Source organism: Scatophagus argus, chromosome 11 (genome assembly GCF_020382885.2).
Source record: "Scatophagus argus isolate fScaArg1 chromosome 11, fScaArg1.pri, whole genome shotgun sequence".
NCBI classification, from domain to species: domain Eukaryota; kingdom Metazoa; phylum Chordata; class Actinopteri; family Scatophagidae; genus Scatophagus; species Scatophagus argus.
The window spans coordinates 1,857,716-1,875,155 of record NC_058503.1 but is presented as its reverse complement, the minus strand read 5'-3'; the positions used below and the strand labels follow the sequence as shown (position 1 = coordinate 1,875,155).

The 17,440-nt window shown below is 41.2% G+C and overlaps 3 protein-coding genes across 3 annotated transcripts; 2 read left to right on the top strand and 1 right to left on the bottom strand.

Annotated features, from left to right (window-relative positions):
- Positions 1 to 1,635: 1,635 nt before the first annotated feature.
- Positions 1,636 to 3,838, top strand: crygs2 (crystallin, gamma S2). The gene is made up of 3 exons (XM_046403496.1): positions 1,636 to 1,644; positions 1,974 to 2,243; positions 3,566 to 3,838. The coding sequence occupies exons 1-3, from the start codon at positions 1,636 to 1,638 to the stop codon at positions 3,836 to 3,838; spliced, it is 552 nt and encodes a 183-aa protein (XP_046259452.1).
- lcmt2 (leucine carboxyl methyltransferase 2) lies at positions 2,564 to 12,694 on the bottom strand. The gene is made up of 14 exons (XM_046403096.1): positions 12,441 to 12,694; positions 11,693 to 11,817; positions 11,348 to 11,429; positions 11,031 to 11,211; positions 10,738 to 10,894; positions 9,877 to 10,066; positions 9,611 to 9,718; positions 9,399 to 9,486; positions 8,365 to 8,592; positions 5,942 to 6,187; positions 5,739 to 5,836; positions 4,839 to 5,026; positions 4,569 to 4,704; positions 2,564 to 4,419 (listed from the first exon to the last, which is right to left on the bottom strand). The coding sequence occupies exons 1-14, from the start codon at positions 12,486 to 12,488 to the stop codon at positions 4,255 to 4,257; spliced, it is 2,040 nt and encodes a 679-aa protein (XP_046259052.1). The 5' UTR covers positions 12,489 to 12,694; the 3' UTR covers positions 2,564 to 4,254.
- Positions 12,695 to 12,994: 300 nt separating this feature from the next.
- On the top strand, positions 12,995 to 17,108 carry rab5b (RAB5B, member RAS oncogene family). The gene is made up of 6 exons (XM_046403103.1): positions 12,995 to 13,119; positions 13,942 to 14,241; positions 14,402 to 14,553; positions 14,875 to 14,997; positions 15,504 to 15,597; positions 16,260 to 17,108. Exons 2-6 carry the CDS (start codon positions 14,076 to 14,078, stop codon positions 16,373 to 16,375), a joined length of 651 nt encoding a protein of 216 aa, XP_046259059.1. The 5' UTR covers positions 12,995 to 13,119; positions 13,942 to 14,075; the 3' UTR covers positions 16,376 to 17,108.
- Positions 17,109 to 17,440: the final 332 nt, after the last annotated feature.

Below are 17,440 nucleotides of genomic sequence, written 5' to 3'. Positions count from 1 at the left end.
CGATTTGATTTGAACATACGCACCTCTATGCAGCTACTGCATGAAGGCCACAATATAGTTTTGATTGTTAAAAATTAAAAATAAAAGTTTTGACTAAAACCAAGTCACCTCCTGTTTATTGTTTTAGGCATTTTGTGGGGGCATTTGTAATGCTGTATGCTACATTCATAAACACACACAATTCTTTCTGATGCATTATATGTCCATAAAACACTGTCATAGTTGTGACTTAGAATGAATTGAGCTTAAGTGTCTTTTGGATGCACTTCATTAGTTATAAACTAGAGGTTGTTTGATAAGCCTTCTAATGCATTATGACTACCTTTATTCACTTATACACACCTCAACAATTAACTGTATTAAGGACACAAGAAACAAAGTGTTACAACTGGGTTACAAAAAAGTCGGGATGTTCTGTTAAACATAAATAGAAAGTGATAGTTTGCTAATTTTTTTTTAACATGCCTCAATTGACTGTTCAAAGACAATATATTTAATGTCTGACCTCATCAAGTTCACTGATTTCCATATATGCTTATTCTGAATTTGAAGCCAGCAACAGATTTCAAACAAGTTGGGACAGAGACAACAAAAGGTAAAACGTTGAGTTACTTTAGTTATTTTACTTGCAAATTAATGCCAGATTATAGGAAATACTACTCTTTTAACTCTGTTTGCTGTTCCACACGTCACATAAAAATGAATGAATGAATGTGTCGAGGACCTTGACCTGCGAACTACCCAGATCCCCACCTAATCAGGAGTCTGTGGGATGCACCAGAATAATCCGAATCCACCCTCCCACCGTCAATGCACAAGACCCAAAGGATTCAACAGTCCCATGCTGGTGACCAAGAAATAACCCCAGAGGTCTCGTATCCCTTCCCCTGACAGGTCAGAGCTGATTTGGCAGCACAAAGGGGACCTACAAAATATTAAGCAGGTGGCATTAGTGTTGTACAATCAGCTTATAAAACATGATACACATTTATAAACAACCCTGCAATACGTCAAATAGTTCAGTGGTAAAATCAGCAATAAACCAAAAGTAAGGATGAGTACGCCTACTTTGACACTGAAGTACATGTTGCTGATAAAATTTCTGTAATTTTATTCAAGTGAGATTTTGAATTGGCTTTTACCTGTAATAGAGTATTTTCATAGTGACACATTATTACTTAAATAAAGGACCTGAATACTTCTTCCACTGAACACTGCTCTCTCTGGATTCATCCATAAGGTAGAAATAAGTCATGAGTTGGCAGGTCCTCACCAGGTGGGGTCAAATTGGCGGAGCTGGCATGTATAATGTAGTGCGAGAGCTGGAATGGGGGTGGGCACCAGACTCTGCCAGTAGAGAAGTGGGGTCAATGGACGCTAACCATGCCTAACCATTATGCTGTAATCCTTCCTCGCTTTTCTGGAAAAACTGAATAGCACTAGAATCACTGACTCAATTTTTGGATCTCATTTTCATGACAAAGCGATTGTTCCCCTATTGGCTCTAATGTTGCTGTTGATAAACGGCAGAAAGCAGGGATATAAAAGGGACTGTTGAGGGTCCAGTGAAACATTGAGACCTCAGGGGAACGATCACTTAACATCATCAAGGCTATCCCACATATTATATCCAAGATGGGCAGGGTGAGTTAAGACAAAGTATGACTGGACACAGTGTGACTGGACTTGATATAGAGTGAGGTAACATGGTGACATGCAGGTTTAATATGAATGCGTGGGTTTCAAGGCTGTATATGTGACCTTCTCTGCTGGGATTGGAAAAATAGATGGGGATTGAATCTATTTTAATTTGCTTAAAATAGGTTTCAAGGCTTTGCAATGTCAGAAAAGCATTTTGTAAAGCTTATGTGATTAAAGAGTCATATGGACACTTTGCTCAGGAACTATCTGACCCTTCTAAGATGAATCACATTTGAGAGTCGAATACAGATTATGTGAAATCTGCACAAGAGCTAAGACTCCCATGTACTGTCCCCCAGATTGTCTTCTTTGAGGACAAAAACTTCCAGGGCCGTCGCTATGAGTGCGACAGTGACTGTTCAGATTTCCATGCCTACCTGAGCCGCTGTAACTCAATCCGGGTGGAGAGTGGGGCCTGGGTAGTGTACGAGAGGCCCAACTACATGGGCTACCAGTATGTCCTGACTAGGGGGGAATACCCAGAGTACCAGCGCTGGATGGGCCTCAATGACCGCCTCAGCTCCTGCAAGATGATCCATTTTGTAAGTCAGCGGTCACCTGTATTCTGATCTACTGCTGACACAGAGATCTACGCCACAGGCTGACCTCTTTTCTTCAACGTTCTACACTAGGGTGCCTAAACATTTTTCAGTGGAGTTAATGGTGGGCCACCTATTGAGATCCTAAAATGGTACTAGGATCCCAAGCTCCCTTAACTGACTGACAGACAGATTGTCACATAATTATAAACTTTGATATAATACTGGTAAAGAAAAAGCAACACTCCATAACTCTTTTGATACCATGACAAAAAAAAGATAATGGACAGCATAAGTTTCTTATTATTTTTTTATTTCTTATTATTATTAAACCAACTGTACAAAAAAGGTCACTGGACACATACCAACACATTCATAATAATGTTAATATCAGTGCAGCCTTGTGTCAAAAATCTGATTGGAGATCTGTTTTTTTTCCCTCAGTAATATCAAGGGCATATATCCCATTGTTTTAAAAGCATGCCATTAAAAAAGTATCAACACCCTGATACTTTTAACAACCTTAGCTCAGATTATGACAAGTAATCATAATTATGGATCCCATATATTTAAAGAACTAAACAGTGATTTATATCATAATTCTAAAATGTTTTTCATTTGTAAAAAAACCTTTGGTGGGCCAACTTTGGCCTGTGGGCAACCCTGTGCCCAACACAGGGTGCCAATTTATTGATGGACTGGTAACCTTTCAAAATGTAACGTAGGGTGAAGCAGAAAAGTCTGGGGGATACGAGCTTGAGGTTTATGAGTCACTCAGGCAGAAGTTAGTTGAATTGATAAAAGCTACAGTGAGAGGGGGAGCAACACTCTCTGATGGACATATCAGAGTTCACGTTACCACTGACTGCAGGGCTTTGTCAATGCAGACCAATACCTGGGTCAGGCCATTTGTATGATCAGGCGTTGGTCCAACCGACCCACAGCCTGGAGGCAGGGACGCTCACACAAAAATCAATTTGGTTATCTGGCTTTCATGTGTACAGTTTCGTACTATTTATGAAGTCACGAAACAGTGAGCAAACAAGATGCAAACAATGATGGATGGTGTTTGATTAAAGATCTTGCCAGATACACTGAAGGATAGTTCACCGTGACACTCATAATATTGTGAGCGCTTACTCGTGCAGTGCTACAAACATTTTCCCTGCTGCTGCATATCTAATTCCCCTATATATCCCACCTACCCCTTTTCTGTTACCCCACTTCCACTCCCGATACTTTCCCAACCCTCTCCACTAACAACGCCTCCACCTGTCATCTACCCCCTCACCCCTTCTATCTCCTTTCCTCCTGTCACCTTTTAGACTAGTGGAACCCCTTACAAGATGCAGCTGTATGAGAAGGCGGACTTCGGGGGTCAGGTCTTTGAGGCCACAGAAGACTGTCCCTCACTTCTGGAGAAGTTCCGCTGGAGGGAGGTCAACTCCTGTAAAGTCTTTGACGGATGGTGGGTTTTCTACGAACACCCCAACTACCGAGGAAGGCAGTACTTCCTGGAGAAAGGGGAATACCGCAAGCCCGGTGACTGGGGTGCCATCAGTCCGACAGTCCAGTCCTTCAGGCGCTTCACTGAATGATTTAAGTTCCATCCAAGAAAATCACCTACTATGCTGATATTTGATGAGAATTTTCATTGACTATTTTGTGATTTTGAACTGAGGTCTTCCAAATAAAAACCTGTCCAGTAAGCAGACAACATTTCTTTGGATTTTCTATACATAAGTTGTTTAATGTCTTTTAAGCTTTTGTGCCCTTAAAAGGCACACTTAAATCAGACATCTGCACTTCAGGGATCAATAACAATCACAACATCACTTGCCTGGACCTCTGAACAGGCCTGACATAAGCTCTATTTATACAGTCGGAAATAATCCAAGTTCAACTGTTTCATCCTGGCTAGCGTGTCTTGTGGCTGGAGTTTGGATGGCATAACTTCCTCATTTTAAGTCACTGATTTGAGCTGAACGGTTTCACAGAAACTCTTAAGGCTACTTCATCCCAGCATAGGTCCGAGGTCAACAGTGACAGGCTGAAGGTTGAAGTGAGTCCCAAAGGAGAAACAGTTTCCTCCCCCACCCATCAGTAGCAGTTCTGGCTTCCTTGGATCTGGAAGCTCAGAGCAGAATGAGTGAAGCATCAGAGGCCAGGGCACTGAGGTCTGGAGACGGCAGAACACAGTGATTTATTAGTCAGTATCTTGTCAAATAAAGCTACATGCTTAGTGAAAACAGATTTCTAACAAATTACTTGATACTTCTGTCCAGACTCGGACTGGATGCATCAGCACAGCAAATGGTTTAAAATTACCGTGTCCAGACTGAACTCCATGCTGCTGTGTGTGGTGAGGTTGATAATAACACCACCTGGTACACCATCTGAATGCAGCCAAACTCCACCGACCACAACCAGCCTTTGACCAATCACATGGGCAGAATGAGAGTACCTAAAACAAAGCAAAAAATTCCAGGTCTTATTGTTTTCTCCAGAAAAAAACTTGAGGACATGGTCTTAGAGTTTTGAACCATATAGAATAGAATTGTGTGAAAGATTTGTCAATGGCTTTGAAACATGACAGACCTGGGAACAGGAGATGGCTGCACCTCTATTCTTTCCCAGTAGAAACCTCTCTCATTTTGCCTTAACACCACTGTGTCACCCAGTGGCACTCCCCTTCGGTCTAATCCTCCGAACACCACCACACCGCTCTGATATGAACATGCTGAGTGGGAATGGCGGGCCTCTGGAGCTGCACCCTCTACTGGGATCTGTAAATAATACATGCAACACCTTGTCATATTCTTCTAAACCTCTCTTACTTTTTCTGTTAGGTTAGCCCATATAATTGTTCCAAGGTCCACACTATCTTTTAAAGATCAGATCTTTAAAATCTGACAGATCAGATTTGAAAAAAGGTGAAGGGCAAACAGGCTTCCTATGTCTGACCTGTAAAGCAAGGATTTTAAATGTGTTAAAACAATGTCAGTGAACATCCAAACCTGCTTGAAAGTCTGTTTCAAAGTTTGGGTGCTTTGTCTGTAAATGTCTCTTCAGATTTAATTCCTCCACCATCAAAATGCTTTCATTTTAGATCACATATGAGCTGTGCTCATTTTTTGAGGGACAACTCATGATGACAATAGATAGTGCTAACAAAATGAAATGAATAACGCCAGCCTAAACTGTCAGAGGGGATGGTAGTGGGTAGAGGCCTGCATGAAAGTCCTAAAACTACTGAGTGCAGAATTTTTTAACAACTACTGAAATGTAAAAAAAAGAAAAAGAAATTCAAAATACAAAAAAAAAAACAATCAATGCCACCATTTGTCCTTTATCACTCAGATATGCCACTTAATAACAAACCTGTTGGTATGAATGGCTCTTTCATGAGGTCCAATGTAATTTAAAGTGGAGAGAAACAGTCTGAGTGAATTAAAAACTTATCTCTACACACAACATATAGACAGGGACTAAGCAAACCTCAGTCCAGTGCTGCTGGTCTTGACACAGGAAGTGGCAGTCACCCAGAACTACTTCTGATTCGTTCTTTCCCCCAAACACAAACAGAAAATCTTTGCCTAGAGGAAAAAATGATCAGGTTTTATTGTACAATTAAAAAAAAAAGGCTAAAAATGAAACAGAGAAAAAAAAATAAATCACTTAAGATTTCCTGTTTCTCTCACCATTGTGACTGACCACAGTGGCAGTGTGCCTCCATCTCGCTGGTGGTGGATCACCCGTACAGACAATCTGCTCTACACAAAGTTTCACCATGTCTCGGTCCTCTGAGTCGAGACAACCAGATGGACTGTGGGGGTTCAGAGTTACTCTCAGAAGACCTTGAATTGGGTTGAGTGGAGACGAGCGACCGCCGTATACCACCAAATCTCCTCCAGGAAGAGAGGTGATAGTGTGGTAGAGTCGAACACCTGGAGGAATGCGACAGAACAAACGAATAACTACACTGGGAGCTGAAATAAAAGCATGTACAATTTTTCAACTAAAAAAATAATAATCAGTAATGATAGTCATGATATCAGCTCACTTTTTGGAACAAATGCTTTTGTACAGATGACTTGTCAGGACTACTAGTCTGTTCTAGGACTAGTAGTCTAGTAGGACCTGCTCATCCAAAAATGAAAAATCAGTCATTATCTATTCACCGCCATGCAGACTCTTATTTCACAAAACACTTCTGGAGCTTCACACCAAAACAGTGTTGCAGCACTCTCCTGAACAACTTAATAGCTGGGAACTTTTTTAAAGCATGAAAAAAAAGACTGGCATAATCCAAGTCTCTGGAGACCCTGAGATCCCAAACTGTTTTGAAAAGACATTATGTACACCCTTCTATAAGCCAAAATCTTCAATGCAGCCGTTGAATGTTTGTACTATGGCAACACCACTCAACCACTGCTCGGTTTTGCTGACCACAACGTTGCTCATCTGTTCCCATACTACAAACCGGAACGGAAGCGCCAAAAACCACAGATCTACAGCGGCACACAGTGGTCGGAGGACAACATCGCAATCACAGACTATATACACTTTTGTACCACAACCACAATACCTGCCAAATCATTCAGGAATTATCCAAACTTCAAACCTTGGATTACCACCCACATCAGGGCTTTCAGGACTGGGTTTCTGTCAAGAACACAACCTGACCAATAAAAAAAATAACATTATAAAATCAAATACAAAGACTGGAGCAGGAATTTGGAAGCATGAGCACCAAACAAGCATTTCTGAAAGTTAGAACATTCACTAACTATAATAAAAAAACAAAAAAAAAAAAACCCCAAAAACAAACAAACAAACAAAAAACACGCCCCACAATAACTCACCCCACCACCAAAAAAGGCTACTGGGCCTCTAAGCACACTTGTTGAGGGACTGTGCCACGGAGTTGGTCCATCGTACACTCCCAGTTTCGGGAATTGCTCAGGACAGCCACAGTACCCACCTTATGGAAGACATAGACCATCATTCCAGTCCCCAAGAAACTTGGCCATCAAAACTCAACCACTGCTGTTGCACTCACCTTCATTATCATGAAATAACTGGAGAAACTGGTTTTAAGTCCCATCCTCCCAGTGTGAAACCACATCTGGACCCCTACCAGTTCGCCTAGGGATCCACGAGCGGGACTGAGGAGATCGTGGCATGTTTAATTCATTCCATCCTACTGCACCTGGAATCCCCATACAACTTCATCTGGATCCTGTTCATTGGCTTCAGCACTGTTTAACACCATACAGAGGCAGATAGATAGATAGACATACGTTCTTGATCCCGTAAAGGAAATTATTGAATGATGATCAGAAAACTCAACTCAACGTCCCACCATTCCTCATCCACTGGCTCTACAGCTTTTGCACCAACAAACCACAAGCCATCAGAGTGGGCTCTGCAACATCTTCCACCATTATCACCAACACTGGAGACCCCCAGGGTTGTGTGTTCAGCCCCTTCCTGTACACACTTTACACCAATGACTGTACCAACCCCTCAGCAATCACCATATACTTCAAATACTCAGACAACACAGCCATACTTGCACTTCTTAATGTCAATAACTCTGTCCATAGCTCAGGATTCGTGGCTGCAGATACAGGTTATTGTATGTACTGTATGTCCTCATGTCCCAACCGTGTAAGCTGTGACAACAAATTTCTTTTTGGGACAATAAAGTATTGTATTGTATTGAACTAAAATCATTAGAGCCCATCCCATCTCAAATGGGTGCACAAGCTTAAATGTGTGCACATGCACCGTTGGTGGGGTGTGGCACAATCTTACGCAAAGCAGGAAAACACTGAGGGATGCAAAGATTGTGAGTTCTTCTTGATCTCTTCTAGTGTGCACGCACCTGACTTTCTACCAGCACAGGGGTAAATAAACGACTGATTTTTCAGTTATGAGTGAAATGTATGTTCAAGAGTCACGCATAATTGGAAAATTCCTGATTGAACCCGAAACTAACTTTTTGTGGATTCAGTGTAAGAGTATAGCACAAGGGAAAGTGTACTACTGACAAAACAAAAAACAAACAAACAAAAATAAATAAATAAATGAATAAATCAGAGGAAGCTAGCCGTCTCACCCAAACCTCCTGACAGTTCCACACTGGCAGATCTCCAGCCTTCCTGGCCCCTGATGAGAAACTGAGTTGCTGCCCCCCTACCTCCTCTGCTAGAGCCTCCTGTCAGCAGGATCTGCCCTGGGCTCACCAAGGAGGAAGCCATCCCCAGCCCTTCCATACAAACTGGTACGGTCTGCACACTGAGGGCTATGGGGCTCCAAGATGTGCAAGTGGATGACATTGACGACACTGAGGGAAAATAAACAAATGAGCTGCATTCTGTTGTACATTGTACATAAACAACACTCCCTTCTCCCTGTTCAGAAAACATCATGTAAGGGAACTTCCCTCAACATTATTCCTACATTGGAACACAGACATCACTTCATCCATGCATTAGCTTGGTAATGTAAACAACTCAAACACCTGTTGCTGCCACTGTGATCGGATTTATTTACAAGATGCATGTCATTGCGAAAGAGATGTATACTAGATTGCAGATTATTTGCAGATAAATATATTAAAGGTTGGTCAATTCAATATCATTGATCATCTTTTGCTGCTTATGGTTTGGAATCTTACTCACTTTTACACTTACACTCACTCTTACACTTACACACTTTTTTCGCTTTTGGTGAACTCTCTCTATACTTTCAATGCTTGTGAGGAGTTTCATGTAGGAACTATTTTCTTTCTACCTAACTACACCTTATCCTTGCACAGAAGGAAATGTGCATCTACTCATGGATGAGAAGCTCATGCTTGTGACAGGATGTGATGTAGGCATTAATGTCCTCCAGCAAGGTCTGTGGATTATCTCAAGTAACCAGGTCATGATTTCTGGAAAGAAATACTGCTGCTGAGCACCACAAGTGAAGTGCAGACATCTCTACAACCAAAGCAGTCTCAATGGATAAATAGCACTATAGGCAAGAGGAAACATATGTTTTGTTTTTGATTTTGTTTAATCAGATGTAAAATGACTCAAAAAGGTATTACAAAAAATCTTGTCAGTTGGAAGCCACGACAGGTATTTTCTATGAGACCTGAGCTACCTGGAGCCTGTGTGAGTAAAGCCTGCGCCGTCAAAGCACCTCGACATGCAGTAAGGATGAAGTAGTGGGAACATTTCTGATGCCATTCCTGAAGGTAGACACATACAGAGAAATTCTGTTGAATATTATTACCAGATTTCATAAAGAGTATGACAGAGAGACAATCAGAGCTCCATCAAATAAGAAAATGCAGTCACATTTCAACAGCTAACCTCATATTCATCAAAAGGCTCAAGCTTCTCCACTCTGCATCGCTCCTCCTCAGGGACCAGCCCGAGGTAGAAGACATTCATATCCAGACATACACACTGCTCCCAGCCCTGCACACAACAACACGTTTATTAAAACACCATATCCAATTTAACATTTGTGTGTACTACACAAAAAACAGTTCAAATTATTTTATCATACACTTGTGTGTGTGTGCTTGCATATGTCGCGTGATTAAAAGTCTGTCCAACATTGTCTGCGTACTGGCCTTGTCCAGGAACCTGTGTCTCTGTGCAGCAGTGTCTGGGTACTGTCGGAGGGCATGAAGAGCTGAATTTAGTTTCAGGAAATGATCCTGCATGATCTGTCCAAAGGGATCATGTGGACGTATCTGCTCATATACAACAAAGAGTGACTGTGGCAAGAGCTTTGCTGTCCAGCTGATGACAGCATCTGACCTGCAAGACACACAACATAAAAGCACAACAAACAAACATTCACGTCAGAACTGTGTGATTCTAGCTAAAATCATAATCACAAGTGTGCTAGTGATGCTAGATATTAGGCATGGTGCAGATTTGGAAGAAAGACTTTTTTTTACTTAATATTAATTTTTACTTCAGTAAAAGTACTAGCATCAAAATATACTGCACAAAACTGAATTATAATTATTGATGCCTTAATGTGTACATTTACACTACAAAGTTGTAAAAGCTGGAGCTCATTTTAATTACTTTCGATACTGTGGATAGTTTAATCTATGATCACATATCATAATTAATTAGCTGATTTAAGATAAGATAAGATAAGATGAACTTTATTGATCCCGCAGTGGGGAATTTCACTTGTTGTGGCAGCTCACAAGGACAGAAGAGGAGTGCAAAAACAGTTACAAAAGAATGTAGAGGTAAAATAAATTAACAATTTACAAGGTAAGTAAAAACAGTACACTATAAAGCTATATACAAGTCCTCATAAGGGAAGAAAGAGGACTAGACCATAGAATTATACAGTCTAACAGCAGCAGGAATGAAAGATCTGCGGTAGTGCAGGTATACTAAATAGGCTAATTATCTATCAAATTACAGCTGTCAGAGAAATGTAGTGGAGTAAAAAGGAATTACCTTACCATTGTGTTTCCATGTAGGTAAGCACAACTTCAGACAGAACTAGCGTAGGGGCAGACCAGTCCAGCCCAGCTCCACCCAGAGCCTCCTCCACTTGGGACTCCTCCCTAACATCTACCCCTAACAGACGGTACTGACCACTAGATACATATACAGGCCCTGAAGACACACAGACAGGAATATGTTTATGAAATTGAACATGAGTTCTGACAGGGACATTTTTTTCCAGACTTCTGAAAAGAAAACCAAATCTCTTCCAAACACAGTGAGCACAAATGAAAAGGAAATGACCAACCTGTCACAAAAGATAAAAGGGGGCCTAACATCAGTCTCAGTGTAACATTCGAATCGATCAGGGCGGCCTTGCGCCGCGCCACATCAGGAAAGTCTACCTCAAACACAACAGCTCTGTCAAGTGCTTCATCTGCATGTAGGCGGAAATACAGAGAATCGAACCCTGCACCCAATGACAAAATCTAAACAAAAAAGAAGTGGAACAATAATGACAGAAGGAATGAGAAAAAAGACAAATAATAGTATATAAAATATGAAACGATTCAACATGGAAACATTCTCTACTAAATCTTATCAGACAATATATGATTAACTTGCCTGTCTCTTGGGGCAGTTTTCAGTAACGTGTAGGAACCTCCTCACACAGTGGTCCACAGCTCTCCAGCGCACATAATAGCCCCTGAAACATGCAAACACAGTACATCATTATTGTTATTACTACATTTCACTGTTTATTTTTAGGCTTAACAATTAATGAGAGTGATTTCATCCTATCCCAAGTGGCAGTTCTTTGCCACTACATAAATTACGTTCACATATTACGCCAACACCACTTTAAACCAAGGTTGTATATGTATTGGGAGTGTTTGATATAGTAACTGTGACTTTGGTCACTGAATCCTGTGCAAAGCTGAGTGTGAGAAGATGAAGATCTCTGCTGACCTGTTGATGAGTGGGGCTCTCCTGGTCACTTTGCACACCAAGTGCTGAAGGAAGACATCCTGGAAGTAGCCGTGCGCTGCAGCAGACACCTTGCTCACCACACTGCTGTCATTGGTTCCCTGTACCTGGGTCAAGCCACACAAAAACATCATAACTATAAATGCCAAAGCCTGTGACCACTTTGACTTCAATTGCAAGTGATGGAAGAAATACTCCTTTATTTCAGTAAAAGAAGTCAGTAGTGGAAGAAGTATTCAGATCCTTTACTTATATAAAAGTACCAATGGAAAAACATGCCACTAAATGTAAAAGTCCTGCATGAATAAAATTCAACTTAAGTAAAAATACAAACATTAAGTTATTAGATTACCGTATTAATGTGGATGTAACATTTTACCGTTGTAGTGGGTCGACATCAAGCTAATTTTTAAGAGGCTTATGTTTAGAAGTTTAACCTACAATAATGTTTCATGTTTCAGAGAAATCTATATTAGTAGAAAATATATAGGCTGTCAGATAAATGTAGAGGGCTAAAACATCATCGTAGAATATCACAGTATGCGGTGGCAGGAAAAAAAGAAGAAAGAGAAGGAAACAGAAGAGAAGTGAAAGAGAAGAAAAGCGCAAGTGCCTCAAGCACAGCATTACTGCCAACCGCCGAGTTTTACGTACTTGTCATATCAGATTTTGCTAGCTAAGATTCATTCTTGCTGCTAGCTTGCTGCTAGTGAATGAGTCCCACACTTACCGCGGTGTCTCTCCCTTGCTTCTGCTTCCTTCTGTTTGTGGCTGGCATAATGTCAGAAAACTGTCACTTCATTTCGCAGGTACACTCTAAAACACATTGTACGGTACATAAAATAAGTGTTGATAAGAAGGTTATCGATGTTGAAATAGTTCGCTGTTCAAAATAAATCAACATCCTTCACGTGGTAAAGACTTCCGAGTACCTTCCTATCTGCGTTCTTGCGCCCCCTTGCGACCTGGAACCCACAGTGACAAAAATCTATAGTATCAAACTATAATCATATGAAAGTCTCGATCAGTCAAATACCCTTCAAAAATCCATTCAGATTCCTTCTACATTAGGGGGAGATATTTGTGAGCAAAAGCATGTTCAAATGCGGTGGTAATAAGCTTGACTGGGGATTGATGGTGGCCATTATTCAACATCGATACCTGTTACTGGAAATAAAAACGTTACCTGAACGTTACCTAAATTTAATCGGAATTTAGGAATGTGAAAATGTGAACAGTCACTCGAGTGAGCGTTGGGGAATGCGGTTCTTTACGAGACTGACAATGCGGCATCCAGTGCGCATGCGCCACTTTACAGGAAGTGTTAACATTTTCTTTAACCAGCTGATAGCCAAATTGTCAACAGTTAAGCTTGCTGCACTTGCGCTGCTGAAACGACAATATATACGGTAAATATTTTTCTATTTCCTCCGCAGTAGTTATATCTTGTCGAGATGAACGTGTTGTGTTGGTATGTTTAATCGGGCGTCGAAATATAAAGCTTTGATTCAGTTTTGTCTCGTACGACCTGAGTGGTCGGAACGGTGTCCCGTTAGCACATAATATAAGATAAAGGCTGGCGATGTGATAACATTCACTGTCGGAGTAAGCTTATAGTGACAGAATGTAGGAAAGCCAACCGGTCCCTGTCAGCACTCTTCACAGTATGACGCTGGGGTTTGAGTATTGTTTCAAATGATTAATTTGCTGCAGTGATGGGTGTTCAGCATTGTTGTCTATGAGGTGGAAGACAGCAATCTGAGGCGCAGCATCCCTGTTAAGCTAAGTGTCACTGCAGGATAATACAGCTTGCTTTTTTTAAAATATGGCTCTGACTCGGTGAACACAGAGAAAACATGCAGGCCTGGGAAATGTAAAGCAATGCAATCCAAACTTGTCTCTCGTTATTCATTGGTTTCATGCCCAACAAGTCTCCACCCTCCTTAAAAAAGCCCCACTGTTTAGACTCTGTGGTGTACTGGAAGAAAGGTGTGTGTGAGACAAGGTAAGACCTGAACCCAGTGGACTTTTAAGAGCTGGTAAAGGTCAAGCTATAGAGATAAATAATCTATGTCTTACTGTCTCAGTCACTCCTCATAAAACCCTAGTCTTTAGACTTCATGTCTGCACTGGAAAAGACTGTTGTTGCCTTGAGTGAGAAATAGAAGTGACATTGGGTAAGTCAAGATGTAATCTTCCACCAAAACAAATCCTTTTACTTCTTCATTCAGACAAAATCAGGACTGAGGAGAGGTGAAGAAATTACTGCGAGACTTGACTGTAACCTGTCTGGAAGGCAGTGCAAGTGCTCCACTCCACACAGGGAGGAGGCCCAGCCCCCCTGCCATCTCCTACACGGGCCAGTATGAGCTCCAGAGGGAGTGGAGGCCGCTCCAATGGCACACTACCACAGACCAAGATCTGCCAGTTCAAGTTGGTGCTGCTGGGCGACATGGCTGTGGGCAAGTCCAGCCTGGTGCTGCGTTTTGTCAAGGGACAATTCGATGAGTTCCAGGAGACGACCATAGGAGGTGATGACTGGGAAATGTACTCTGTGTGTGTGTGTGTGGTTGCACTTTGAGTTGGTTAAAATGCTAACCAAGTGATGATGCAAAGATGTTGCAAAAGGTTAGTGATGGTAGGTTTTAAGAATAACTGGTAACCTGTCATTTTTCCCCCCTTTATGTCCAGCTGCATTCCTGGCTCAGTCGGTTTGTCTCGATGACACCACGGTAAAGTTTGAGATCTGGGACACTGCAGGACAAGAGCGATATCATAGCTTGGCTCCCATGTACTACCGTGGTGCTCAGGCTGCTATTGTTGTCTTTGACATCACCAAGCCGGTATAGTATAAACAGATTTATCAGTTAGTTATTTGCTTATGTAGGTCTGCCTGCTGAAGTATTTCATATTAGATTTTTAAATTCATTCAGCTTAAACAGTAAAATAAGTAATTATTTTAATTGTAACACAGAACCTACATCATAATATTAGTTTAAAAAACATTCCTGATTTGATATTAATATTATAATGGTATAGTATACTGCACAGCTCTGTGCTTACATCAGCTTTAAGAGGTGAGCTGTTTGCCCCCAAAGCGATGAATAAATTCCTGTGGAATTGACATTGGTGGTTTATCTGACCTGGGTTGTGTATTCATGCAGGAGACCTTTGAGAGAGCCAAGGCCTGGGTGAAGGAACTGCAGAGGCAGGCCAGTCCTAACATTGTTATTGCCCTGGCTGGGAACAAGGCTGACCTGGCAGAGAGGAGACTAGTCGAGTATGAGGTAATACACTCTGGTCCAATGCGTTTGTTGGCAATAGCCTGAACTGACTGTTCTGATGTTGGATGGTAATCACTACTGATGACAGGTTACATATATGGTATTAATTAATGAATATTATTGGCAAGCCAAAGAAATTGAGCTTGTTTTTTCAGACTCAAAGCACAAGGGTCTGTCAGCAAAATTGTTGTGATGTCCATATCGCGGACTTTAAATGCATTTTTACCAAACCAATGTAGCTGCATTCAGAAGCTGGTGGTCTCTAATGAGTCCGCTGCTACCTGACAACGTTGCATTCAAGAGCTATTTTGTCAGAAAGTCTTGTATACGGAAGATAAACAGTTGTTGCAGAGGCTGCACTTTATAGCTCACAGTATGTGCTCTGCTAAGTGCCTGCAGTTAGTAGATAAGAAACATTTTAGTTCTTGACAGGTTTACACTTTTTTTAGTGTTTGAAATGATTCAAATTACTGCTGATACTATGTTTGTTTGTGGGCTGTATGACAAAGGAAGCCCAGACGTATGCTGAAGACACAGGCTTGCTCTTCATGGAGACCTCTGCCAAAACAGCCATGAACGTCAGTGAGCTCTTCTTGGCCATTGGTGAGTAAGATTCAGACCAAACTGCTTGACTTTTTGGTGGGAAGTTAAGCCACTGGTGAGTGAGCAAGTAATTATATTTTTGATGCTAACGCAAATCAAAGAATCTAGAAAGGATTACCAGACATTGTATTATTTTTTGTAATACATTTTGAGCACATCCTTGTGAAAACATGACTTACTTTGGTTAAAAAAATGACGCATGATGCATGTATTTTTTGATTCCATATCCACTTTGTGCATTTTGGCGCAGATCCTGATTGTTAAGATAGCTTAACAGTGAAACACGGATATATAATCCATACCCTATTCTCTGATGTTTTATTGCACTTATCTGAATAAACATCAAAGTTTGGTGCATGTATCAGAGACTGTCTATCACTCTTTGGGTGTGGGTCTAAATTAAAGTGAATGCAGGAATCCTCCAAATAGGATCACTACTAGATATTTTAATTAGATTTTCTCTTGGTGGATATACTTACTTACTTTCTAGTTAGAAAGTGGGGGGTCTGTTGCTGGTAACCCCAAAATCAAAAATACATAGGATGGTTAAATAGCACTACAGGTAAGAGGAAAAATATATACTTTTGATCATGGTGAGAGCTGTCCCTTTAAACTAACTATTGATATTTCAAAACATGTCACCTTATTTTTTTTTAATATAGCAAAAAAGATGCCAAAAACAGACACCCAGAACCCGACACATGCAGCGCGACATCGGGGGGTCAATCTCCAGGATCCAGATGCCCACTCTACCAGAGCCTGCTGTGGTGGTAACTAGACCTCTGCTACTCCCACCAGTATTCCACCATCTGCACCACCACAGCCCCTCAACCATCCTGTTACCTTCAGTCAACGTACAGGGGTGGGCCTGGTGTGGGGAAACCCAGTATCCACTCACCCCCTTACCTTCCATGCATCCTCCTGTCCAAGCAGACAGAAAATCAGAAGGAGAAAATCAGAGGAAAAGAAGTCCAGCAGAGATGGAAAAGAGAAAGACGTGCATCTGACCACCGACTGAGATTCTGCATTTGGAAATTACCAGGGGAGGTATAGTTAAGACTGCAATTGAAAGGAGGAAAAATAAAGAATGTGGAAAATAGTGGCAAGCCTGTTGTAATATCTAGCACTAATTGTGAATTCTCATTCTCCGTTGCATCATTTCAGTCACAGCCCTGATTGCGTAGAAATGCACAAAATGAGCAGCACTTGGTGGTGAGTGGCCAAGAGCAAAGAAAAGGAGAGGAAAGGGCCAAGACACCCAAAAAAAGAAGTCAAATGATTAGGCTGTGTGCAATTCTTGTTCTACTTTGTTAGAGCCTGTGCCTGCTCGTTTCACCTCTTCCTAGTTCTGAATCAGCCAAATCTTGCTGTGAATAACGCCACATACTGTACCACTGGATTGCTCCCATAATTTGGAATCCTTCTGTGCTGATTGTGTCACTGTCCCGAATCACATCAGATACGACCCATGGCACAGATTGACCAGCATAAGTCAATTTATACGTATTTATTGTCCAGTGTTTTCATTTCTCTTGATACTGCTGATAGTGTGGCTCCACTGTCATTGCTTCCACTCACATCACCCCCATACTTCATTACATGAAGAAAATATTTAAACTAGGTCCAAGTTCTGATTTAAAAAGATCATTTGTCAGGATTGATGATTTTACATTGCACTCCTCAGATACATTTGGTCCAACAGACTTCGCTTTGCTTGAGTACTCATAAGAAACAACGTCAAGAACCACAGTATAGAAGCGATATGAAGTATTACGTGGTCACATGAATTAAATATTGCTATGTACAACAGGAAACTGTTAGCTCTATTTACATGCCTGTTCCT